Source organism: Neoarius graeffei, chromosome 20, assembly GCF_027579695.1.
Source record: "Neoarius graeffei isolate fNeoGra1 chromosome 20, fNeoGra1.pri, whole genome shotgun sequence".
Classification (NCBI taxonomy): domain Eukaryota; kingdom Metazoa; phylum Chordata; class Actinopteri; order Siluriformes; family Ariidae; genus Neoarius; species Neoarius graeffei.
The window spans coordinates 18,930,643-18,958,603 of record NC_083588.1 but is presented as its reverse complement, the minus strand read 5'-3'; the positions used below and the strand labels follow the sequence as shown (position 1 = coordinate 18,958,603).

Below are 27,961 nucleotides of genomic sequence, written 5' to 3'. Positions count from 1 at the left end.
AAGACCTTATTACACGAATCTTTACACAAGCTCTTCACTCAGTTTCCAAGGAAATATTAAAAGGCAACAAAATATTTTTAAAAAAAAGTATCATTTGCGCAAAAAAAAAGTAAAAAAAAATGAGTGTGTATTGTCACAGGCTTATCTAAGCATTCAAGAGGTAAGGTACACCTCAAAAAGGCTGGCTACGGAGTGCATTCGGTAAAAGATCCCAAATGGCAGTCCAATGTTAACCACAGCCACCCACATGCTAAAATCGTAGAAATCAGCTCCAAGCGGGTTGTCAAACTGGGGCCGTGCTCCGAAGGCAGGTATGATCCAAAGCTGTGAGTAAAATGGACAAAGTTTTGGTGTAGCTCATTCAAAATACCCAAGATAATATTAATACCACAATATAAACACATTCCCTATTGACCCCCCCCCCCCCCCCCCCCCCCCCCCCCCCATGAAAATGAATGGATGCAAAATACTGGATGAAATTGCAGCCAGTGTGCACATTAAGTCAAGCGGCACTGGGTTTAAAATTTTAATATTTTAGTTGTGCGCTCATATGTCTCACTGTGGAGGCAAGTACACGAGGGTTCGAAACACATGGAATAAACGCTGCTTAGTTTAGTCCCACTGAATGGGACACATCTTGCTAACTGCCAGGTACATACTCTTCAGCCACTTTTAATACAAGCACATGTTCACCTGTTTATTCATAAAATTAATTCCACAATCATCAGCGTAATGCCTAAAATCATGCAGATACAGTTAATCTTCACATCAAATTTCAGAATGGGGGAAAAAAACGTGATATCCATGTCTTTGACCGTGGCATGGTTGTTCGTGCTTTTTGCACCAGGGTGGTGTAGTGGTTAGCACTGTCACCTCACAGCAAGAAGGTCTGGGTTTGAGCCCTGTGGCCGGCGAGGGCCTTTCTGTGTGTGGAGTTTGCATGTTCTTCCTGTGTCTGCGTGGGTTTCCTCCGGGTGCTCCGGTTTCCCCCACAGTCCAAAGACATGCAGGTTAGGTTAACTGGTGACTCTAAATTGACCGTAGGTGTGAATGTGAGTGTGAATGGTTGTTTATCTCTATAAGTGCGTTTACATGCACATCCAAATCAAGCTACTGTCGGTAATCGAGCTAAGGGTCCCAGCAGGGGTGCCAGAGAAATCCAATCCTACATGCACACAAGGAAATCGAGCTATTGTGTGAGGTACATTGTGCACCCGAGCCACAGGTGGCGCTACACGCCCCATCGTGTTGGTACACTTCCGGCTGTCATCATGAAGAAGAGCTATTCAAGAGTATAAACAAAGTTATCAGTTCCGTGTTCACAAGAAGAACGACGACGAGGACAGCAACATCAAGAGATGTTGTTCCTCCTGACCTCTTCTGCTGCTCGCTACTACTACTGTTGTCATGCCGACCGAGGCTGTTGTGTTTCCCGCTTGTGGTCTCGTCACTCGTCACTTCCGGAAGGGGCAGTGCTGAAGTAAGTAGCTCGACTACGTAGCTCGATAGGGTTTACATGCACTAAGTAGCTCGGCTACAATCGCATAATCTAGGTCGCGTAGCTTGATTATGAGAAATCCAGTTCGGTTCGATTTCAGCCAAGCTAAGGTGTTTCCATGGCATTTAGAACTTCGATTTCAGTCGAGCTACGGCAGAAATTCGATTTTTTCTATGTGCATGTAAACGCACTGATTGTGTCAGCCCTGCAACCCTGTAGAACAGGATAAGCGGCTACAGATAATGGATGGATGGATAAACTGATGATCTTTCACACAGTGTTTACATTGAAGGTGCAAAAGACTAATATCCCTCTATCCATTATCCGTAACCGCATATCCTGTTCTACAGGGTTACAGGCAAGCTGGAGCCTATCCCAGCTGACTATGGGCGAAAGGTGGGGTACACCCTGGACAAGTCACCAGGTCATCACAGGACTGACACATAGACACAGACAACCATTCACACTCACATTCACACCTACAGTCAATTTAGAGTCACCAGTTAACCTAACCTGCATGTCTTTGGACTGTGGGGGAAACTGGAGCACCCGGAGGAAACCCACGCGGACACGGGGAGAACATGCAAACTCCACACAGAAAGGCCCCCATCAGCCAGTGGGCTTGAACCCAAAACCTTCTTGCTGTGAGGTGACAGTGCTAACCACTACACCACCCTGGTGTGAAAAGCAAACAAAAACAAGTGTTGCCAGGCAGAACAAACCTCGCCCGGTAGCACTTATGATGAATATGAAGGAAGATATTGCGAAAAAAATAGGTACCCTATGGGTACACGTGGCTACTGCTTATAAATAAAATTGTTTTCTGATACCATGTTCATACAGTAAATATAGCATATATATATTTACTCTATGAGGCAGTAGCCACAAAAATGAAGTGTAATCCAAAAATAAACAATTTAAAAATCACAGAAATAAAATATACCAAGTGTCTGTAGTTTATATTATTCTACTCTTACAGTTTTCAAAACTGAAACCTCCAAACCAAGGCTGACGTACACACGCTGTCGGCATGATCGAAACTTATTTCCCAGAAATGGCCCAGCGCTAGAGCTCAGTGGAACGCGCTTTCCCTCTGTAATAAGCATAAACATGTCTGAAAGCGATTTCTTTAGTCTAATCCATTTTTTTGAATGGTGAACCGAATTGTATACACTCACCGGCCATTTTAATCGGAACACGTGTATGTGCATGTGCAGTGCGCGATCGTTACACTCTTACATTCTTACAGCACGATGAAGTAGTGGCTAGCACCTCCATATGAGGCAGTAGACACAACAAAACCGATTTTGTCCTTTTTGGTGACCTTGACTGGATGACCTTCAAAATGTTGGAGGTTCTATTGAAACCAATACCCATCTATCCTCAAAGTTTCATGAAGATTGATCCAGCCGTTTTCCCGTAATATTGTTAACAAAGAAACCCCACTCGCCTTCTGGTGGACTCCGTCCCAGGCAAGGTAAAAATCCAGTGATTGGCAGGTCAGCAGGCAGAAATACCTCGATGGAGGTTCAGAGGAAATATCCAGACTGGTTTGAGCTGCCAGGAAGGCTACAGTAGCTCAAATAAACACTATAGCCTCAGTTTCCTTTCTGGCCAAATACCAGTCTGGCTATTCTCCTCTGACCTCTCTCATCAACAAGGTATTTCTGTCTGCAGAACTACTGCCCACTGGATATTTTTTGTTTTATGCACCACTCAATCAATGTAAACACTTAATTTTTTCCCAATTCTGATGTTTGATGTGAAAATTAAATGATGGTCTTTACTTCAGGCATTCTTCTACATAATATAATTAGAAGAAAGGAACTCACAATGATGTTGGAAAGCAACAGGAATGAAGAGATCTCCTTGAGAAGCTTCCTCTTCCAGGGCAGGGGCTTGCGGACTGAGATGGCAATGGAGCCACGAGGTGTGAGAACGTTGCTGGACCTCCTGCGCTCGTTCTCTGCTTGCAAGATGAGCAGATTGGAGAAGATGCTGGCACGGCGTATGTCCTGGTGTGGCTCCCGCCGTAAGCCTTCAATGATGAACACATTCTGTACACAAAGCTCGACTATAATGAGCACACTCCAGGTCAGGTTGAGGGCATTGACTAGGCCGCCCACACCGATCCCCAACACAGCCACAATGGTGAAGTAAGAGATAGTGAGTTGACCTACACTGGCGCCCATTAACAGCCCCACATCCAGGCTGCGTGTTGGGTTCTTGCCCACTGCATGCTCACGCTGCTCCAGCTGGAACACAGCGCAGCCGGCTGCTGCTGCCACAATCATCAGGACCACTGTGGTTGTGTTGGCCACGTAGTACAGGATGAGGGCTGTGTCCTTTTTTGCTCGCTCGTTAGATGACACGTCCACCTCGTATACCACAAATATGGCCAGGCCAGCCACCAACACCAAGAGGCCAATGGCTGGGCCCATCGCAACATCACGTATGTGGAAGCGGTGCTCGTGATGCCCGTGGTCATCCACCAGCCGGCCCACGTTTTTCCACATCACATATGCCATGGCTGAGGCGAACAGGCTGTACTCAATGTTGAATGGATAGAGGTAATAGAAGGCTTTTTCGAAGATGCTGCATGCCGTGATGCTGCACACGCAGCCGTCAGAAGAGCTAGCTAAAATCGAGAGGGGAAAGATTTTAAGATTGACATGCTGTTTAATCGTTGCTTAATTTCCATTTTATTTGTCTAGTGCTTTTAACAGGAGATTTACACTTGAATTGTCACAATGTACAGTGTCTTGCAAAAATATTCATCCCCTTGGTGTTTGTCCTGTTTTCTTGCATTACAAACTGGAATTAAAATGGATTTTTTTTGGGAAAAAATCATCATTTGATTTACACTTAAAGGGGAAAATTATTATTTTATTGTGACACAAACAATTACAGCTGCAAGTCTCTTGGGGTATGTCTCTATTAGCTGAGCACATCTAGCCACTGGGATTTTTGCCCGTTCCTCAAGGCAAAACTGATCCAACTCCTTCAAGTTAGATGGGTTGTGTTGGTGTACAGCAATCTTCAAGTTATGCCACAGATTCTCAATTGGATTGAGGTCTGGGCTTTGATGAGGCCATTCCAAGACATTTAAATGTTTCCCTTTAAACCACTCCAGTGTAGCTTCAGCAGTATGTTTAGGATCATTGTCCTGCTGGAACGTGAACCTTCGTCCCAGTCTCAAACCTCTGGCTGACTCAAACAGGTTTTCCTCCAGAATTGCCCTGTATTTAGTGACATCCATCTTTCTTTCAGTCCTGACCAGCTTTCCTTTCCCTGCAGATGAAAAAACATTCCCACAGCATGATGCTGCCACCACCATGCTTCACTGTAGGAATGGTGTTCTCAGGGTGTTGGGTTTGCACCACGCATGGTGTTTCCCATGATGGCCAAAAAGACCAATTTTAGTCTCATTTGACCAGAGAATCTTCTTCCATGTGTTTGGGGAGTCTGCCACATGCTGTTGGGCAAATTCCAAATGTGGTTTCTTAAGCAATGGCTTTTTTCTGGCCGCTCTTCCATCAAGCCCCGCTCTGTGGAGTGTACGGCTTAAAATGGTCGTATGGACAGATACTCCCATCTCTGCTGTGGATCTTTGCAGCTCCTTCAGTGTTATCTTTGGTGTCTTTGTTGCATCTCTGATTAATGCCCTCCTTGCCTGGTCTGTGAGATTTGGTGGGCGGCCTTCTCGTCAGGTTTGTAGTGGTGCCATATTCTTTCCATTTTGCTATGGATTTAATGGTGCTCCCTGGGATATTCAAAGTTTGGGATATTTTTAATAACCCACCCCTGATCTATACTTCTACACAACTTTGTCTCTGCCCTGTTTGGAGGCTGCTTGGTTTTCATGTTGCTTGCTTAGTAGTGTTGCAGAGTCAGGGTCCTTCCAGAACAGGTTGATTTATCCAGACATCATGTGACAGATCATGTGGCACTTTGATTGCACACAGGTGGATCTTAACCAACTAATTATGTGACTTATGAAGTGAATTGGTTGGACCAGCTCTTATTTAGGGGTTTCATACAAAAGGGAGTGAATACTTATGCACACTCTAGATTTCTGGGTGGTTGTTTGTTTTTTTTTCATCTTAATTATTGTTTGTGTCACAATAAAAAAACAATAATGTGCACCTTTAAAGTGGTAGGCATGTTGTGTAAATCAAATGGTGTAAATCAAATGGTGCTAACCCCCCAAAAATCAATTTTAATTCCAGGTTGTAATGCAACAAAACAGGACAAACACCAAGGGGGATGAATACTTCTGCGAGACACTGGAGCGCCACAGAAATCTAGATGTACGTTTATATCCCTAATGAAAATGCCAGAGGTGACAGGTATATATTAATGTCACCCTTAACTTGCTTTAAAGTGCTGATGACACGTTTTTGACATCTTTGGCGATGTTTTATAACATAAAAAGTAATTCCCGATGATCCATATATTAATTCACGAAGGCGCCTATTTTACAAGTTATGATAAAAAACACGGCTATTTGGGCAAATTTGACGGGGCTGCAGCACCCAGGAGACGAAAGTGGAGGAGGAGCTATATGACATCAGCGAAAGAACCTTCCTCCTCACTTACCAGTTTGTTGTTGATGCGGCAGGTGTTCAGTTTATCATTATTAGTATTTTTATTATACATTATTTTATATATATATATATATATATATATATATATATATATATTAGGCTTGGCACGGTTATGGGAAAAAAACCGAACCGTACGATACGCCTGTTGCGGTGCAATACGCGTATAAACCGCGGTACCCCTATTTAAGACGTTCGCCAAAAAAAAAAACCCGAATGCCCGTATGAAACCACGTGGTTCTCTTTCGCGCGAACAGGGGTGATAGCATTCCGGCGCCGTGCCGGATTTCCGGCGTACCGCGGCGCCGGAAAAAAAAAATCTAGTTCGCCCATTATCCTGTGTCATTCTGAGATGCGCAGATAGACAGTAAAGGGAATTTGGAATTCCCTTTACTGTCTATCTGCGCATCTCAGAATGACACAGGATAATGGGCGAACTAGATTTTTTTTTTTTTTCCGGCGAGGGGAGGGGAGGTTTGTTTTAAACAGTGCAGTGATTGGTTTTATTGCAATATTTTATATTGGCTGTGTGTGTATTTTGTTATAAATCGTTCTAAGAATACAGTGGCACTTTAAGATTAGATAAGAAATCCAGCCATATGTTTCAAAACACTGCACTTTAATTTCAAGTGAAAAAATACATCCTCACTCTCAGGGATTAGAAGAGTTTTTGATTCGGTTTTTGTATATAGGTGGTTGGTTGGTCGCCACATAAAAGTTTAAGTTTTAACACACACATCTGTTCAAAAGTAAGCTTTAAGAACTCATTTTTATTTCTTCCAATTATGAAAACTCTGTATGTGACGACAGACACCTGGTTCCTCTAGATGCCACAACATGGCAGCAAACACTCCTGACACTTTGTATAAATACTGTAGTAAATAAAAAAGCTGTTGAAATCATCCATGTCTTCCCTCTTGCTGTTTCAAAATACTACCTGGCTTTTCATCAGAGATTGTTCATAAAATGTGCTTATGTCAACTCAAACTCAGTTTGTGCATGATTATTTCATTGTAACTATAATTTTAACCTCTCTTAAATGCTGTATCCTAAACTATGTTTACTTAAGGTAAATAGTAGGCTATATGCCCAAATACAGAGTACTTAAGATTTAAAAAAAAAAAAAAAACGCAATACGTACCGAACCGCAGACCTCAAACCGCAATACGTACCGAACCGCGACTTTTGTGAACCGTGCCACCCCTAATATATATATATATATATATATATATATATAGTTATTATGCCTTCACGTTGTGTTGCCGGCTTTTGCTCCAAAACCCACAAGGATGGGGTAAGTTTATTCAAGTTTCCCAGAGATCCCGAGCTGCATGCGAAGTGGGTGAGGCAAGTCAGGCGCACTCGTGACAAGTGGGAGCCCTCACCAACATCCATCCTGTGCTCTGAACACTTCGATTTGGATTGTTTTGACACCCTTCCCAGCTTAAAAGAATCTCTTGGGTGTTCAGTTCAGCACAAACGTGGGTTGCTACCATCAGCAGTGCCTACAGTATTCCGGAGGGGGTCTACTAGTAGCTATGCCGGATCCAGCAGTCGCCTGGGACAAGGTGACTCCTCCAAAGACAGTCCAACTGTCAGAACATGTGTTGAGAAACGACATAAGATAAAGGTACGTAGAGCTATAGAGTGCTCCGACATGATGCTAAAAATAGTAACCATGCGGTCTGCGCAGCCATCTTGGAAGTGACTCGCTCCAGAGCGCTCATAGAGTACACATCATAGAGTACACATTCATGATAATCATAAATGTAATCATAAAGTCGGCGTGATATCAGTCATGTACTTGCTTGTGAAAGCTTGCGGCTTTCATGTAACTGCCGCCTAGCAACGAGAGGCAAAGGGTAAAGAGGGTAGGCTATCATAGATTCTATTCGGAAGAGATCAATACATGATTGCTTAAAAATTAGGCATTTTAACAATTTGCATCTGTTTTGTGATTATCGTGACACTTGTGTGTTATATAGAACTGTATGTCTTATCAGCACATCGAGGATCTTCCACCGGAGGCTTTAGCAAGTACTCGTAGCAACACTACACTTTACCCTTTGCCATGCGTTGTTAGGGAACGGTAGCAAGTACCCCGATGACCGACTTCAAGAATATGTAGAAAAAATTTAGAAATGATACTTTCCAAAAGTCATTTGAGCTTAGTGTATTGCATTTCCATTTATATTGTAGGTTCTTGCTGATGTTTTTGCGGAGTATGACGCAGCTGCTGAATCAGAAGCTGCAGAGTTTGTATGTACTAGTTGTGAACATTCACATTATTATCAATCTCATTTATTTAAAATCAGATAAAATCATGCCATCATGATCACTGCTTAAAGTACCAGTATTTGGTTGTTGAAGAGCTAGCACTAGAGAGTTCACCGGCGTTTTCATGCGCCATTTCCATTGAGTAGAACAGCCAGTGAACCGCAGCGTGTTCTTCCGCTGACGTCACAGCATGGCCGCGAGCCACGGACCCAGTTTTCTTGCGCTGTGCAATTAAAAGTTGGATATTCGCGTAACAACAGCTTCTTTTCACGTAATTATAACAGAAATCTAACATGTTTGCCATGTTGTATAGTTTATTTAAGAAATTGCATAGAGTCATGTTCGTGTCATCAGCCCTTTAAGTAGCATTAAATGTTTTCATTAGTAAATCATAAAATTGCTTGACATGGAAATAAAAAAAAAATCATCTATGAATTAAAAATGGCACAGAAGCATGCCTGTGTTTTGTCTTGTTTTTAATCCTCATTAAGAAATCCAGTTTCAATCAATATGTAACTTAGAAATAGCCATGAACTTACACACCTCCAACCCTGGTAACTCTGTACTGCGTGGCCTGTATGTGCATAATGTCACATGATTGGCTCGTCCATCTTTTGACACAATAACACTTTGACTGTCACGTGTTCCAGATTTTCTAGTGATATTTTCCAGCTCTTCCGACTGCACGAACTAAGCACTTTAACCATTCTGGCTACTTCAACTAAATTAAATCACTTAAATTATGATAATTAAAAATGTCTTTAATGAGTTTTAAGGTGTGGGCGGCACGGTGGTGTAGTGGTTAGCACTGCCGCCTCACAGCAAGAAGGTCCGGGTTCGAGCCCCGTGGCCGGCAAGGGCCTTTCTGTGCGGAGTTTGCATGTTCTCCCCGTGTCCGCGTGGGTTTCCTCCGGGTGCTCCGGTTTCCCCCACAGTCCAAAGACATGCAGGTTAGGTTAACTGGTGACTCTAAATTGACCGTAGGTGTGAATGTGAGTGTGAATGGTTGTCTGTGTCTATGTGTCAGCCCTGTGATGACCTGGTGACTTGTCCAGGGTGTACCTCGCCTTTCGCCCGTAGTCAGCTGGGATAGGCTCCAGCTTGCCTGCGACCTTGTAGAAGGATAAAGCGGCTAGAGATGATGAGATGAGTTTTAAGGTGAAAGTAAAACAGCTTGTGAAGCTGTAGGCCTATAGAATTGAAATAAAGCCATGCTTAGGGGGTCATTTCACCGAGAAATCTTCCCGGAAGACCGAGCTGCGATCTCAGAGCGTGGCTTGGTCGCCGCAGGTCATACGCAGTCGACGGTTGACCGAGGGTTGGTCACGCCTTGGTCTTCCGTGGTTGTACGTGGTTGAGGAATGGTCTCCCCGACAAAGAGATCGTAGCTTTTTTTTTTGACATGTCAAAAAACTGAGCCTCGACCTAAAAGTCGCACAGAGAGCGTCGAAAGAGCGAACAAGGTCGAGGAAAGGACGCATTGGTCGACAGACAATCGAGGCTAGAACGGGGATGAGCGATGCTCAGTCTTCTCGAGCGAGAACTGATTGCGCGCATGGTTGTGCTGCTCGGCCCGTCCTCGACACTCACTCGATCCGTGCGATCTAGCTTCACTCTTTTGCGATCAAGCCTCGCTCCGCGCAACCTGTCCCAGACCTTCCCTAGACCCGTACGCTCCCTATTCTTCCCATGGGCACGATTGGATTCTAAAGAGGATTAAGGTGCGACCTTCTTCAACCAATAAAGATCGACCATCGCTTAAGTTGCGACCTACCTTCGCCTAATCCTATTAAAGCTACGCGTACTGAATGTCATATAAATAGGGCGCATAAATAGGGTACATTAAGCATAACCAGAGAGTCTTGCTGCAGTTGCAGGGCACGGTACGGTGCTGTAATAACATAGCATGATGCAGAGCGATTGGGTCCATGTTGTCCTTTCGGAGGCTGGTCAAAAACTGATGGTCGGCCACCGATCACCGGGCCTTTTTATACGGTCGCAGTGGGTCGCACGCAAATCCAGGCGACCGTGACAAATTTGCGCGTAGCTCAGGTGAGAATCTGTCTAGAAAAGATCAAGAATTGAGCGTACAGAGCGAGGCTAGAACGTTTATATCGCAGGCTAAATCGTATTGATCGAGGGTACATTGCAACTCGTACGTAGCTAGATCGGCCAAGATTGAGCCTTGTTCGGCCGAAGTCGCGCACTTGCGAGGATAGATTGCCGAGAGATCGACGCTATGTCGCAGATTGGTCGAACAGAACGAGCCTTGGTCGTGTTAAGATCGCATCAGATCGAGTGGATAGACGCAAGTAGAGCGTATGTAAAGCGTTTACAGAGCGTATAGGACGCAGGTAGAGCGTACACATCGAAGGTCGAACGAGATAACATCGAACATAGAGCATACACAGAAAATAATGGGTTTAGGTCGCACAGATTTTGCCCGCGACTACGGGAAAACATAGCTGCGATCATAGTCGCGTGTGGTCGCGTGCGATTTTTCCAGATCGTACTCGGTGAAATGAGCCCCTAAGAATGTTGTTCAAATATGCGACACTCTCGGAAAATAAAGTATATTATTGTACCTTTAGGGGTACACTGGCTTGTCACTGGGGCAGTACCCTCTAAGGTACAGCGCCCTCCACAATTATTGGCACCCCTCGTTAAGATATGTTCTTAGGCTTCTAATAAATTCATTTTTTAAAAATAATATAGGACAACAATGCAAAAAAAGAGAAAAATCCAACCTTTAATTCAAGTACATTTATTCAGTGGGGAAAAAAATCCCACATTAAGAAATAATTATTTTATATGAAATCATGTGTGCCACAATTATTGGCACCCCTGATGTTAATACTTTGTACAACTCCCTTTTGCCAACAAGACAGCACTTAATATTCTCCAATAACATTTCACAAGATGGGAGAATACAGAGAGAGGGATATTCGACCATTCCTCTTTGCACAATCTCTCTAAATCATCCAGAGTCCTGGGTCCTCTCCTATGCACTCTCCTCTTCAGCTCACCCCACAGGTTTTCTATTTCAATGAGGACTAAGATGGCCATGGGAGGAGCTTGATTCTGTTTCTGGTGAACCATTTTTGTGTAGATTTGGCCACATGTTTAGGGTCATTATCTTGCTGAAAGACCCAGTGAAGACCCATCTTCAGCTTTCGGGCAGAGGCCACCAGATTTTGATTTAAAATGTTCTGGTATTTCAAAAAGTTCATGATACCATGCACCCTAACAAGGATCCCGGGGCCTTTGGAAGAGAAACAGGCCCACAGCATCACCGATCCTCCCCCATACTTCACAGTGGGCATGAGGTGCTTTTCCGCATACTCATCTTTTGTGATGTATTAGAGTGTTTGTTGCCAAAAAGCTCTATCTTGGTCTCATCTGACCAAAGCACACGGTCCCAGTTGAAGTCCCAGTACCGCTTAGCGAACTCCAGACGTTTACGTTTACGCTTGTAAGTGAGAAAAGGCTTTTTCTGTGCATGCCTCCCAAACAGCTTGTTGGCATGTAGATAGCGCCTGATGGTTGTTATGGAGACTTTGTGACCCCAAGATGCTACTCTTTGATGCAATTCTCTAACAGTGAGCTTTGGAGAACTTTTTACTTCTCTTACCATCCTCCTCACTGTGCATGGTGGCAAGATAAACTTGTATCCTCGTCCAGGCTTGTTTGCCACTGTTCCAGTTGTTTTAAACTTCTTTATGATTCCTCTGACTGTAGATATGGGCCGGTGTAGGCAAGTGGCTGTTTTCTTGTAGCCATTGCCTGACTTACGAAGGTTGACACACATCTGCCTTACTTGAATGGTGTGTTCTCTTGTCTTTCCCATGCTGAAGAGTGGATAAGAGAAATAGGCCTCTGTGTCACATCATATTTATACCCCAGGGAAACAGGATGTGATGAATTACTAATTAAAGGTTCCTAGATACTCTGATCAACTTTATAAACTACAGTAGAAATGACAGAAATGCTTCAATTACATTTATTTTCTAGGAATTGTTATGGGTGCCAATAATTGTGGAACAGGTGATTTTATGAAAAATAATTATTTCTTAGTCAGGGATTTTTTTTTTAATTCATTGAGTTAAGGGTTACATTTTTCTACAATTTTCAGTGTGAGATTATGCTTCTGCAGTAAAAATTGAATTTATTTTAAGGCTTTTAACACATCTTAACCAGGAGCGCCAATAATTGTGGAGGGCGCTGTACTTATTTGTGCCTTTTTATTTACTACTTGGGAACATATATGTACCTTTTTGGACCTAAAAAGGTACACATAGTTACCTTGAGGTCCAGTAATGAGTCAGAAGTGGTGCATTAGTGTAGACTGTACCTTGGAGGACAGAAATGGACTCTTACTGTACCCCTATTTCTGACAGTGTATTGCTAATCAGTAATGAGAAAATGTACCTCGAATGAAGAGACTCCGGGAGCCGAGGCTCTGGGTATCATTGGGATACACTGTTTGATGGATAGACTCTTCTGTCACTGCAGTCATCCATATCATCAAGTTTGTGGCCAAGGTGAGCATTAACCCAGAGCTAGACAGACACAAATATGAACTCTTTCTTTTGAACCACATCATCATTTCAGAATCTCATAATATTGTTCATAATAAGAGCAGTGATCTTAATGAGTTCTACATTGTCACAAACGACTGACACTATGGATATCACATAAATAACTCAACTCTACCCATTAGCATTGCACATCCATGTACAGGGTCTTGCAAAAGTATTCATCCCCCTTGGTGTTTGTCCTGTTTTGTCGCATTACAAGCTGGAATTAAAATGGATTTTTGGAGGGTTAGCACCATTTGATTTACACAACATCCCTACAACATGAAAAGTGTAAATTGTTTTCTTGATTCTTGTTTTTTTTTTTAATTGTGACACAAACAATAATTAAGATGAAAAAAACAGAAATCTGGAGTGTGCATACGTATTCACCACGGCCAATTGCTCTAAGACAACGAGGGAGGCTCAGCCTCCTCTAAAAATGACGAACATCGTGTAGGATGAATTGCGCTAGGCTTATGTTATAGCCGACCTTATAACATTGCTATTTCAGATCCAGAATCATAGAAATATATGTGCTCAACCCAACTACAGTGCGAAATCATTCTGTTATAACTTTCCCCAGTTCGCCTAATGTGTGAGTGAGTTTTTCCCCCTCGTGACAGCGCGATGCAGCCCAGCCTCAGTGGACTTCAATGGCATTTGGGAGCTCTGCGCTTTTCAATATCAAAATGCAAGATGGTTATTGGACAAATACTGTGAAAACGCCTGCCCACAGACTCCCACGGCCTCCCAGCCTCACAGTGGGAGGGACATGGCAAAGCTTTCCACGAGGAGACTGGTGATTGGTGAAAGTGGCCGATATTTTCTTTGATTGACAGCTCGTTTCAAATATAGACAGGCAGCGGTGAATTTCAGTTCAGTCCCATGCGGATTCGCAAGTGCTGTGGTGTATTGTAAGAGATCAGCTTACATTTCGATTTCATTCATTACATACGGTTTCTACCAGCTTTTTTAGTTTGTATATATTTTCATTGTAAATAAAGTGTAAATATAGTGGTGTCAAGTTTGCTATCTTAGTTCCAGAAATTTAGTTTATTTGAGTGACTGAACTTGAACTTGAGGGGGCTAGTCAGCTAGCAAGAAAGCTGCACACGGATGCCAAGCATTGCTGATTTAATTTTGGCGAAGCCATTTGCCAGTCTTCCTTTCGAGGAAAAAATTTAAATTAAACAGCAGGTTAGACCAACACCTCAAATTGACTTGGTGAAAAAGGTAGGCAATAATACTCGTTCCTTTCAGCTCTCCTGGTACGAGAAAGTGAATTGGCTAACAGCAAGTGACCCACATCAACAACAGTAAATAGGCTACTTTAGTAATATGTCATGGATGGACCAAAAATATAGAATCTATTTAAAATGTTTATGCTGAGTATATTATATTGGAATATATATGAATTAAACACAGCTACAATTTGGAAAACATTTTTAAACAAAAACACAGCCGAGAACATTTCACACTACAGACCTGGATTAAAAGTGAAGGGTTATCAAAATTGTCAATAAAACATTTCTCAGTCAAAATAAGTAAAATATAGGGAAAGTGTCATTGAATGAAATGTGTGGCACCCAGCTCTATGTTTGGCTCCCCAAGGTCAGTGCTTGTGCCTATTCCAGAACACTCTGCTGTTACTGCTGAGGTTCCTGACAAAGAGCTGCTTTCAATAATGATCAATTTTTAAACAACATGCCACAATTTTAAAATATAAAATGTTAAAATATACCCACCCACCCCCCAACACCACCATCATGTATATTGGACAGTAGGCTAATGGGCCAAAAGAACCTGTTATTTCACAGTTTGTGACCCTGCCAACAATCAGCCAGATCAGAGGCAAGAGTATGGGCAAAATTGATGTGTTTTTTCTTTTTTCTTTTAAAATCTGGAAATATCGTAACCGACCAGCCTCCCCTGTTTGAAAGACTACCAGCCGCCACTGGTCTTCACACCCTTTCATATGAAAGACCTACTGTAAATAAGAGCTGGTCCAACCAATTCACATCATAGGTCACATAATTAGTTGATTAAGATCCACCTGTGTGTAATCAAAGTGTCACATGATCTGTCACATGATGTCTGTATAAATCAACCTGTTCTGGAAGGACCCTGACTCTGCAACACTACTAAGCAAGCAATGTGAAAATGAAGAAGCCTCCAAACAGGTCAGAGACAAAGTTGTGGAGAAGTATGGATCAGGGTTGGGTTATAAAAAATATCCCAAACTTTGAATGTCCCAGGGAGCACCATTAAATCCATTATAGCAAAATGGAAAGAATATGGCACCACTACAAACCTGACAAGAGAAGGCCACCCACCAAAACTCACAGACCGGGCAAGGAGGGCATTAATAAGAGATGCAACAAAGACACCAAAGATAACACTGAAGGAGCTGCAAAGATCCACAGCAGAGATGGGAGTATCTGTTCATAGGACCATTTTAAGCCATACACTCCACAGAGCGGGGCTTTATGGAAGAGTGGCTAGAAAAAAAGCCATTGCTTAAAGAAAAAAAAAACACGTTTGGAGTTTGCCCAACAGCATGTGGCAGACTCCCCAAAAACATGAAAGAAGATTCTCTGGTCAGATGAGCCTAAGATTTATCTTTTTGGCCATCACGGGAAACACCATGCATGGTGCAAACCCAACACCCTGAGAACACCATTCCTACAGTGAAGCATGGTGGTGGCAGCATCATGCTGTGGGAATGTTTTTCATTTGCAGGGACAGGAAAGCTGGTCAGGACTGAAAGAAAGATGGATCTCACTAAATACAGGGCAATTCTGGAGGAAAACCTGTTTGAGTCAGCCAGAGGTTTGAGACTGGGATGAAGGTTCACATTCCAGCAGGACAATGACCCTAAACATACTGCTGAAGCTACACTGGAGTGGTTTAAAGGGAAACATTTAAATGTCTTGGAATGGCCTAATCAAAGCCCAGACCTCAATCCAATTGAGAATCTGTGGCATAACTTGAAGATTGTTGTACATCAACACAACCCATCTAACTTGAAGAAGTTGGAGCAGTTTTGCCTTGAGGAACGGGCAAAAATCCCAGTGGTGAGATGTGCTAAGCTAATAGAGGCATAACCCAAGAGACTTGCAACTGTAATTGTTTGTGTCACAATAAAATAACAATTTTCGCCTTTAAAATGGTAGGCATGTTGTGCAAATCAAATGGTGCTAACCTTCCAAAATCCATTTTAATTCCAGCTTGTAATGCAATAAAACTGTACAAACACCAAGGGGAATGAATACTTTTGCAAGACATGATATTTAAAACACTCCCACTACACTTACCGAGTTAAGTTTCTCTGCACTTGTGCACAATCCTTGGCATGGAGCCAGAGAAAGTAAGTCTGAAATGTGAAGGAAATCAGATGCACAAAAATGCTTGGAGATAATAAAGTGACAGCAATGGAGCGGTGGTATTTTTTTTCCCTCTGCTTGTCTGTGGTCACCTCACCTGCACCAGAATAAACGTGGCTTGCACAACAGGGAAGAAGATTTTCACAGGTGAGTCACAGTGTACGCGACCCACATAGAAAGCGATCTTAAAAACATCCATGATTAAGCTGCAGATTCCAAACAGCACCAGGCCACCTGAAGAGTCAAGAGACATGAGCAGACTATTAATCAGAGAGAAAATGCAAATACAGCTGATTTACTTCTCCAGTGGATTCGGGAGTGCTCAATTTAATACTTCACTGTTTAAGAGACTTATATGTTGAATATTCCAGATAAACTCACACTAATAAAATAGGAGTTAAAAATGTGCTGTTATTTAACAAAGAAAAAGATATAATCATTGTTATTTTTTTCGCGGTCCAAATCCTGCGCTCTGATTGGCTGGCGAGCGGGTCCGTATCCTACGATACGGACCCCAGTTACGGACCTCTGGCGACTCGCTCGTTCACAACAACAACAAATGTAGCATTTTTTAGCAACATTTATCTTTTTTATAAGATTTATTTATAAGATTATCATCTCATCTCATTATCTCTAGCCGCTTTATCCTGTTCTACAGGGTCGCAGGCAACCTGGAGCCTATCCCAGCTGACTACGGGCGAAAGGCGGGGTACACCCTGGACAAGTCGCCAGGTCATCACAGGGCTGACACATAGACACAGACAACCATTCACACTCACATTCACACCTACGGTCAATTTAGAGTCACCAGTTAACCTAACCTGCATGTCTTTGGACTGTGGGGGAAACCGGAGCACCCGGAGGAAACCCACGTGGACACGGGGAGAACATGCAAACTCCGCACAGAAAGGCCCTCGCCGGCCACGGGGCTCGAACCCGGACCTTCTTGCTGTGAGGCAACAGCACTAACAACTACACCACCGTGCCACCTATAAGATTATCAAAAATCGTATAAATTTTTGCCAGCATTTCTCAGGAAAATAGCATTAATTTTACAGCATGGATGGCGATAACGACAGTGTTCACAGCGAAAGCGAGTTTTACTACCCTGAGGAAGACAAAATAAAAGAAAACATTTCAGGAGAAAGCTAAAAACCTGTAACTTGCTAACACCAAGCAAAGACATGGCTGAATCCTGAATGACTCAATTTTGTATAAATAGGGGACTACATAGGCGGCAAAATGTAGTTTTTTTCCTGCCATGGAAGTGCACTTGTATACTGAGGAGGAAGCCATCTGCATTACAGCCATGAATGAGGATTCAAAATAGCATTAATTTTACAGCATGGATAGCGGTAACAACAGTGTTCACAGAGAAAGCGAATTTTACTAGCCTGAGGAAGACAAAATAAAAGAAAACATTTCAGGAGAAAGCTAAAAACCCCTAACTTGCTAACACCAAGCAAAAACATGGCTGAATCCTGAATGACTCTACTTGTATAAATAGCGGACTACATAGGCGGCAAAATATAGTTTTTTTTCCTGCCACGGAAGTGCACTTGTATACCGAGGAGGAAGCCATCTGCATTACAGCCTTGAATAAGGATTCAAAATGGCGGCTCGGCTCGGTTTTCCCTTTCGGGCGCTCTCGTTTTCTGTTAGAATTTGGTAAAGAAAAAAAGAAATATATTATTTACCAGCTTAAGGTCGGTCCGTATGGTGAAATACCGTGACCTCAGCCTTGAATACTGACCTCGGCCCAGAGGGCCTCAGTCAGTACTTTCAAGACCTCGGTCACGGTATTTCACGATACGGACCTCCCAGCTGGTAAATAACATATATATACGGTGAAATTTTCTGTGAGATGTTTATTTAGCATTTTTGGAAGAAGTCTCCAGTGTCAACTCTTTGATCCAACCAGCGGTAAAGCTGCATCATACTGTACTTTTACTGCCAGTTTATACTGTAGTTAAATTTAAAGATAGACGGCCTTTTGATTTCATAAAATCGGTGAAATTTAGTTCCCTCTGAAATTTGGTCATTGTGATATATGTTTATTTCTGCAATATCTCAAAAAAAAAAACAGGCCATTCTGTGGCTGGGAAGTTATTTAATTTGAGGGGATTCCCTAGCAAATAATATGCATGAAATCACTCGCTTTGCACAGTCAAGCAGACAGAGGATGTCCATATGCGCATGCGCAGGTTTACCTTGACTATACACTGACAGTTCCATCATTCTGTCACTAAACGAACAGCTGATCACACCGAGGTGCTCGCTGACCACCGATATTTATTAGTTTGGTCCTGCGTTTCCTTTCCTTCACAACATAACGTCTTTTCTTCTCACTTTCCGTTACTGTAGTCAGTCTTTCACGTTTCATTTGCGCCCTCCATTTTTCTCTCCTGTTTCAAATTTGTATCCCACAATGCCTTGCGTGAACGGGGAAAGCCCACCACGTGATGCCTGACGTAGTATCTTGAATTGGGTCATGGTGACGCAGGAAGAAATAGCAGAGAATTTTGGGCCACGTGGCTCTAAATTCATTAATTGTTCTATTTAAAAAAACGAATAAACTTGGAAGTCTGTGATTCGAATTCAGTAGCTTTCAGTCCACTAAACAAAAATAACTGGGTGTCTGGGAAAATTCTTTTTATGACCTAAACTTGAAAAATCTGAAAGGCAGTCTACCTTTAATGTTGGGGAACATCAGTGAAGCAAACCACAAAGCCCTCAGTCATGAAGACTTTCCTGAAAGATCTTTATCAGGTTCCACTCCTATGAGCAAAAAACAAGAATCTGATTCTAGAGGAGGTACAGACTCACCGAAACTGGACAGCTCAAGGTTGGAATAACATTACCTGATCTTTCTCCAGTCTTCAGCTGTTAGGTTTCTGTGAACCCATCAACTGTGTTCTTAGAATCCTGTTCTTGGCTGACAAGAGTGCCTCAAGTTTTGACATACTAAGTGCTCTGAGCTACTTTAGAGACTGTTGTGTATGAAAATCCCAGGAGTTTCTGAAATGCTCAAACCAACAACCATGCCACGAGCATGACTGGCTGACTGTAGAACTGACTGGATTCAAGAACCTCTTACTGCAGAAGAAAAAGTTCATGGGGTGGAGTCAGACCTGTGTGGAATCCAGCCAAGTCCAGAGAGAAGTGGCAACTCGCAGAGTGTTTTAGGCTGGATGAGTGATTAGTTTTGCATTTGCTTGGGTTTCGACTTATAGGTGCTAGATCTAGTCAGCTCCACATCCCTGGACTTGGTTCTACAGCAATTTTAATGAATGAATTTTAATGAACTTTTCTTTTTTTCTTCTTCTTCTATGTCAGCCGTAGTTCACTGTTTACTGCAGATTTGTTATAGCTAGCTCAGGACAGCTACCCAGGCTGGACGTCAAAGATGTAGAGCAATTCCCACCCAACCGTTCACATGGGCAATTTAGAGTAGCCAGTTAGCCTAACCACATGTCTTTGGACAGTGGGGTAAACCATAGCACCTGGAGGAAACCCACACAGACACGGGGAGAACATATTAACTCCACACAGAAAGGGCCCCGTCGGCCATGAGGTTCGAACCTGGAACCTTTTCTCCTAACCTCCTAACTACTACACCACTGTGCCGCCCTAGCTGTTGTACAGATGTCCCTACAAATTCTTTCATCAGTAGGGATGTTGATTACATTTGGGTAGAGAAACCTACTGAGCTCTATGTAAACATCTGGAGAGCTCATAGCCTATTCCCTGGTGTAGAGATGAATGAAGCCATCTGGCCACCATCTGACCACTCACATCGCATGTATTTGACTTATGTGTTAAACTGTGGTATCTGATCAAATGTCATCTCATCATCTCTAGCCGCTTTATCCTGTTCTACAGGGTCGCAGGCAAGCTGGAGCCTATCCCAGCTGACTACAGGCGAAAGGCGGGGTACACCCTGGACAAGTCGCCAGGTCATCCCAGGGCTGACACATAGACACAGACAACCATTCACACTCACATTCACACCTACGGTCAATTTAGAGTCACCAGTTAACCTAACCTGCATGTCTTTGGACTGTGGGGGAAACTGGAGCACCCGGAGGAAACCCACGCGGACACAGGGAGAACATGCAAACTCCACACAGAAAGGCCCTCGCCGGCCACGGGGCTCAAACCCAGAACCTTCTTGCTGTGAGGCGACAGCGCTAACCACTACACCACTGTGCCGCCCTGATCAAATCTGCCCCAAGAAAAGTATCTCCTGACTTTTTCCCCCCTTTCATTACCTCCTCTTATTTTCTCAATTTTACCCACATTCCTTACATATCTTTATAGCGCTCCCATTCATTGTTAGTTTTTTTCCTTTTTACAATTCAGTCTCTGATCATTTTTTTGAATGGCTCTTTCACTTCTGTCATTATTTTTACTGAGATTGTTTCAGTTTTTCTTTGTACAGGAAATCGTATATCAGACGCCATCTAGGAAATAAGCCGTTGACCAGGAAATATGACCAATCCTGATTTAAGAGTACTTATCAATATCCTTGCACTCAATTCAAACTAAAATGATGCAGTTCAAGACCGAGAGAAATGTACTCCTTTTCTCCCTTGGATGAGAATAGTACAAGTCCTGACAATGAAAACTTATCATTGAAACCCACGTCGTAAATGACGGGAACATTCAGAATTTGTCGAGTTTAAATTTCCCGCCAAGGGAATTCCGGTACCAACGTCGCCATTATTAGCTGGCTTTCGCATGACATCAGCAGTGTGGGTGGTTTTACCAGCAGTTTTTCCACTTACATCCACACAGTGTAGCTTCTGTGAGACTCTCTGTTAGATTACATTCATTTTGACGGAAACTTGTGACAGAACACGACGTAGAAAGAGACACAAATCGTTAAACTACAATCTACGACTGTTATGGAGAAGAAGGGGGAGAGGAAAAAAGGGAAAGCGCCCGGAAAGCGATGTATCACTGCCAGGTGCAGCAACACAAATGCTGTGGAGGGAGTGGCCCTGTTCCTTTTCCTGAAAGATAAAGGTAATCACTAATTAGTCAAGACTTTGCTACAATGAACTGCAAAGCATTTTGTTTCCAACATACTGTAATATTACTAACTTGAGGAATGCATCTCCAACTTCCAGTCATCCAACCCCCCCATCACGCATTTACTGGGCAGTCTACTACCAGCGATAGACTATGCACGACCATGGAAAAGTTGAACTGAAAATTGTCAGCTGTAGCTGTACTAGCCTAGCATATCATCTTAGTCTTTTTATTACAACCCCGATTCCAAAAAAGTTGGGACAAAGTACAAATTGTAAATAAAAACAGAATGCAATAATTTACAAATCTCAAAAGCTGATATTGTATTCACAGTAGAACACAGACAACATATCAAATGTCGAAAGTGAGACATTTTGAAATTTCGTGCCAAATATTGGCTCATTTGAAATTTCATGACAGCAACACATCTCAAAAAAGTTGGGACAGGGGCAATAAGAGGCTGGAAAAGTTAAAGGTACAAAAAAGGAACAGCTGGAGGACCAAATTGCAACTCATTAGGTCAATTGGCAATAGGTCATTAACATGACTGGGTATAAAAAGAGCATCTTGGAGTGGCAGCGGCTCTCAGAAGTAAAGATGGGAAGAGGATCACCAATCCCCCTAATTTTGCACCGACAAATAGTGGAGCAATATCAGAAAGGAGTTCGACAGTGTAAAATTGCAAAGAGTTTGAACATATCATCTACAGTGCGTAATATCATCAAAAGATTCAGAGAATCTGGAAGAATCTCTGTGCGTAAGGGTCAAGGCTGGAAAACCATACTGGGGGCCCATGATCTTCGGGCCCTTAGACGGCACTGCATCACATACAGGCATGCTTCTGTATTGGAAATCACAAAATGGGCTCAGGAATCTTTCCAGAGAACATTATCTGTGAACACAATTCACCGCGCCATCCGCCATTGCCAGCTAAAACTCTATAGTTCAAAGAAGAAGCCGTATCTAAACATGATCCAGAAGCGCAGACGTCTTCTCTGGGCCAAGGCTCATTTAAAATGGACTGTGGTCAGACGAATCAAAATTTGAAGTTCTTTATGGAAATTAGGGACACCGTGTCATTCAGACTAAAGAGGAGAAGGACGACCCAAGTTGTTATCAGCGCTCAGTTCAGAAGCCTGCATCTCTGATGGTATGGGGTTGCATTAGTGCGTGTGGCATGGGCAGTAGGGTGCATCAGTTGCCCCCTAAAAATGAAAAGTTTCTCCGATCATGATGCATTTTTGTTTTTATTTTCCTTTTGGTAAGAAAACATACTGGGTGAAATATTTTGACAAAATTCAAAAGTTTAATGGTGGCACCAGGAGCTCAAAGTTATGGAAAAAGCTGCTATTTTATGACTTTTATGACAAAATTTCGATCACTTTTCATGAAACATTATGGCACCTTATAGAGTATAGCAAATATATTAGATACTGTAGACACTATGTCTAGAATGTCTAAAAATATTTGGAGGTTTATTTTAGGGTGTCACTAGCATTATCTATCAATTTTATAACGCTGGTTTTAAGCTTGCCGCCTATGCGCTAGCCCCTATTAAAGTTATAATGATGCTGGATTACCTGTTTTCAAGACAACTGAAGATACAAGTGAAATGTTAAGAAGCAAATCCTCAATGTCTAACTGTTCATTGAATCATTGTTCAACTACTTTTAAACAATACAAATGTATTATGAATCACATTAATGCTTCTCAATCCCTTGCAAAGGTTCTTAACATGATCTCTGGGTCACAAGAAATCAATAAATGAAGTCCAACATTGTGATTCAAACCTTACGCAAAAACATAAAATAAGCGTTTTTTGGCAAAAAATGAACCTCATGGTGCCACCATTCGACTTTTGAATATGGTCAAAAAATTTTACAGGATGTCTTTATTGGTGAAAAGGAACACCCAAACAAAAATGCATCAGATTTTATGAAAGTGAGGGCAACTGATGCACCCTAATGGGCAGCTTACACATCTGGAAAGACACCATCAATGCTGAAAGGCATATCCAGGTTCTAGAGCAACATATGCTCCCATCCAGACGACGTCTCTTTCAGGGAAGACCTTGCATTTTCCAACATGACAATGCCAAACCACATACTGCATCAATTACAGCATCATGGCTGCATAGAAGAAGGGTCCGGGTACTGAACTGGCCAGCCTGCAGTCCAGATCTTTCACCCATAGAAAACATTTGGCACATCATAAAACGGAAGATACAACAAAAAAGACCTAAGACAGTTGAGCAACTAGAATCCTACATTAGACAAGAATGGGTTAACATTCCTATCCTTAAACTTGAGCAACTTGTCTCCTCAGTCCCCAGACGTTTACAGACTGTTGTAAAGAGAAAAGGGGATGTCTCACAGTGGTAAACACGGCCTTGTCCCAACTTTTTTGAGATGTGTTGTTGTCATGAAATTTAAAATCACCTAATTTTTCTCTTTAAATGATACATTTTCTCAGTTTAAACATTTGATATGTCATCTTTGTTCTATTCTGAATAAAATATGGAATTTTGAAACTTCCACATCATTGCATTCTGTTTTTATTTACAATTCGTACTTTGTCTCAACTTTTTTGGAATCGGGGTTGTAAAAGTCGACTCTAATTCTAAGAATGTTTTGAAAAGCTTATCATTCCATATTTGCAAATCGATCTTCATGATCGTCCTTGGGTTCATCGTCGTCACCATCCCTGCTCTCATCGGACAATTCTGGCTTGAATCGGTACGGTTTGATACCTCTCACTTCTTCCCTATCACTGGCCACTTCTTCTTCTTCTGTCAGTACGTTATCATCAACTTGAACTGATGAAAAACTACTAAAACATGAATTTTCTCTCTCACTAAATTCCTGCTCGCTTTGGTCGCTCATGTTATTGTTTGTAGCTGACAAACACCCATGACGTCACGCAGCTCCTGTCTGCTGCTTCCGGTTGCTTGACGGGCAGCTCTAAAAGGGCTAAATTTACTGGCTTTTGTCTGAGAATATATCCGCTACTGTGTGGTTTTGAGAATAGTTGCCTCTGTCCAGGGACTCAATGAACCTCGTCGAATTTAACTGCTATTGTTTTAGCGCAAAAAAAAAAAAACGCATTTCTCTAGGCCTTTAAAACAACCATGCCCATTTTGTCAATTTGTGCAAGAGGGTGTGACGTGTAGATGATCTACATTGTCAGTTGTGCTTCGTCTCGGGTAAATGAAAATAACTACTGACCAAACTAGAACAATAACGTCTCTCTTTTTATTTGTATCCCTCACTGCCATTTCTGCCTGAGGCGATGGTCATTCTTTCATTTAGGCTACTGATGCTAATTTACTCAGTTCATTTTCCTTTTTGAATTTGAGCCGTTGAGCTTGAGCTCTCACATTCAATATCAAACATGTCTAGACTTTGGCTTTTATCTAGTCTGGGACATTTCCATCAAAAATCTGACATAGTCACAGTGTTCATCCCAGATATCAATGCCAGATTTTCAACAAAAACAGACAAAACGATGAGACACATTTTCTGTTCGTTTTTTCTTTCCCTTGCAAGCAATCATAAAATGCGGTCGGGGGTCCACGTAAACGGCACTGTGCACACGTGTAAAAATTATCACACACTATCAATACGGTACACACAGGTGAAATGTCTGTCCACAACCTTCGACTTGACGGTTTGTACAGTTCACTGCTAGATATGCAGGCACTGTTCTTGTAATTTTTCTCACCAACTACCAGGATTGTAGTAGGACTTGGACTCGAGTCTGACTCGTGCCTTAATTTTAAGGACTCATGACTTGATTTGAACTTGAGCACTGATGACTCGGACTTGGACTCAGACTCGTGCATTAACTGCATTCGGACTCGTAAATTGGAGACGAAGACGTCGATTTTTTCTTTTTTTTGTAACATGCCATAATAATTTGGCATAAGATATTTATATCTACATTAATGTTTGTACTAATTTCATGCAAGAGTGCTATACCTACGCACCTTGGCGAGTGCATCAGATACACTCTCGGGCGTGCTCTGGACAGCACATGCGCCAAGTGGACTCTTGCACATACGCCGTAAACGACTTGTCCCTGCACAGGATTAAGGTGTAATCAGTGTGCCGATATAAAAACTGTGAAAAAACACACTTACTTTGCGAAGTATTGAGTTGCATTGCTGACACATTACCGAACCTTATTTCCTTGGTTGGTTTCCTGAGCCTTGATTTCCTGTTTCTTGTCTTTGATTCTGCCAAGTCTACGATAGCCCATTTGTGCCTTGCTCGACCTACTGCCTATTTCACTGTTTTACGATTTTGCCTGCCATTCTGAATCGTTTACCTGTCTTCACTTCTATTAATAAACACACCTTCTGTGCTTACATCCGTCTCCCAACCATCTCTAACAGAATACTTCGCACTCCCTGATAAAGAGAATACACATTCACCTGTTCATACATCATGTTCAGGAACAAATTAATGTTAATGGCACGGAAACAGCCACCGTCAAATGGTGCAGTTGGAGTCTTGGACTCGACTTGAAATTTTCTTTAACGACTTGGACTTGAACACTTGGGACTCGAGAATAGACTCGGATTCAAGGTTTAGTGACTCGACTACAACACTGCCAACTACATAAATAACTTGCCCAGTTTTGTGTACAGTGGTGCTTGAAAGTTTGTGAACCCTTTAGAATTTTCTATATTTCTGCATAAATATGACCGAAAACATCATCAGATTTTCACACAAGTCCTAAAAGTAGATAAAGAGAACCCAGTTCAACAAATGAGACAAAAATATTATACTTGGTCATTTATTTATTGAGGAAAATGATCCAATATTATCTGTGAGTGGCAAAAGTATGTGAACCTCTAGGAGTTAATTTGAAGGTGAAATTAGAGTCAGGTGTTTTCAATCAATGGGATGACAATCAGGTGTGAGTGGGCACCCTGTTTTATTTAAAGAACAGGGATCTAGCAAAGTCTGATCTTCACAACACATGTTTGTGGAAGTGTATCATGGCACGAACAAAGGAGATTACTGAGGACCTCAGAAAAAGCGTTGTTGATGCTCATCAGGGTGGAAAAGGTTACAAAACCATCTCTAAAGAGTTTGGACTCCACCAATCCACAGTCAGACAGATTGTGTACAAATGGAGGAAATTCAAGACCATTGTTACCCTCCGCAGGAGTGGTCGACCAACAAAGATCACTCCAAGAGCAAGGCATGTAATAGTTGGTGAGGTTACAAAGGACCCCAGGGTAACTTTCTAAGCAACTGAAGGCCTCTCTCACATTAGCTAATGTTAATATTCATGAGTCCACCATCAGGAGAACACTGAACAACAATGGTGTCTATGGCAGGGTTGCAAGGAGAAAGCCACTGCTCTCCAAAAAGAACATTGCTGCTCGTCTGCAGTTTGCTAAAGATCATGTGGATAAGCCAGGAGGCTATTGGAAAAATGTTTTGTGGATGGATGAGACCAAAATAGAACTTTTTGGTTTAAATGAGAAGCATTATGTTTGGAGAAAGGAAAACACTGCATTCCGGCATAAGAACCATATCCCATCTGTGAAACATGGTGGTGGTAGTATCATGGTTTTGGCCTGTATTGCTGCATCTGGGCCAGGATGGCTTGCCGTCATTGATGGAACAATGAATTCTGAATTACACCAGTGAATTCTAAAGGAAAATGTCAGGACATCTGTCCATGAACTGAATCTCAAGAGAAGGTGGGTCATGCAGCAAGACAACGAAAATAAATAAATAAATGACCAAGTATAATATTTTTGTCTCATTTGTTTAACTGTGTTCTCTTTATCTACTTTTAGGACTTGTGTGAAAATCTGATGATGTTTTAGGTCATATTTATGCAGAAATATAGAAAATTTTCGAAAAAATTCCCCCCACACCCTACCTCTGAGCCACACAGGCCCGGCATGTACATCCTTGTAGAGCACAGCCTCGTCCCCGCGGCACGTGTATGCCTTGTAGAAGATCATCCAGGCGGTCGTGGGGACGATCAGCACCACGAGGTAGCTCTGCAGGTGCACGCTGGTTACGTGCTGTGCGTTAAAAACGCTGGCGCCCGTGAGCGCACATCCGAGCACAAGCACGTTGACGAGAACAGCGCCAGACAGCAGCCAGCCCCAGCTGCGCGCCGAGTCTCGCCATGAGCCGGTGGAGGACAGGGCGATGCTGGCCGAGCGCGTCCCCAGTGTGATGTGCGTCCCTGCATGCTGCACCGTGGCGATCTGGCTCTCCTGAAGCTCTGACTCCTCTTTGTTACTCATCATACCTGCCTCTAAAGATAAGCCATGCATACACATGCTCAGTTCATGCAGTTCAAGCAGCTTTAGCGTGCTGAAGTGCATTAGTGCAATTTAGGATTATGAATAATAAAAATGGACAATGACTGTCACACAGCAGGGGATAAAATGGGCCACCGCGAAGGGATGACTTATAAATAAGTAAACCTTGTTCACGTGACTAACTGTACATTTGAGGCGTCAGGCAAGGCATGAACATCCTACAGCAGAGGTGGACAGTAGGGTGCATCAGTTGCCCTCACTTTCATAAAATCTGATGCATTTTTGTTTGGGTG

General features: G+C 42.5%; 1 protein-coding gene across 1 annotated transcript; it reads right to left on the bottom strand.

Moving 5' to 3' along the window:
* Positions 1–27,731, bottom strand: otop2 (otopetrin 2). The gene is made up of 6 exons (XM_060902535.1): positions 27,275–27,731; positions 16,437–16,573; positions 16,271–16,329; positions 12,808–12,938; positions 3,331–4,136; positions 1–324 (listed from the first exon to the last, which is right to left on the bottom strand). Exons 1-6 carry the CDS (start codon positions 27,729–27,731, stop codon positions 154–156), a joined length of 1,761 nt encoding a protein of 586 aa, XP_060758518.1. The 3' UTR covers positions 1–153.
* Between the last annotated feature and the right edge of the window lie 230 nt (positions 27,732–27,961).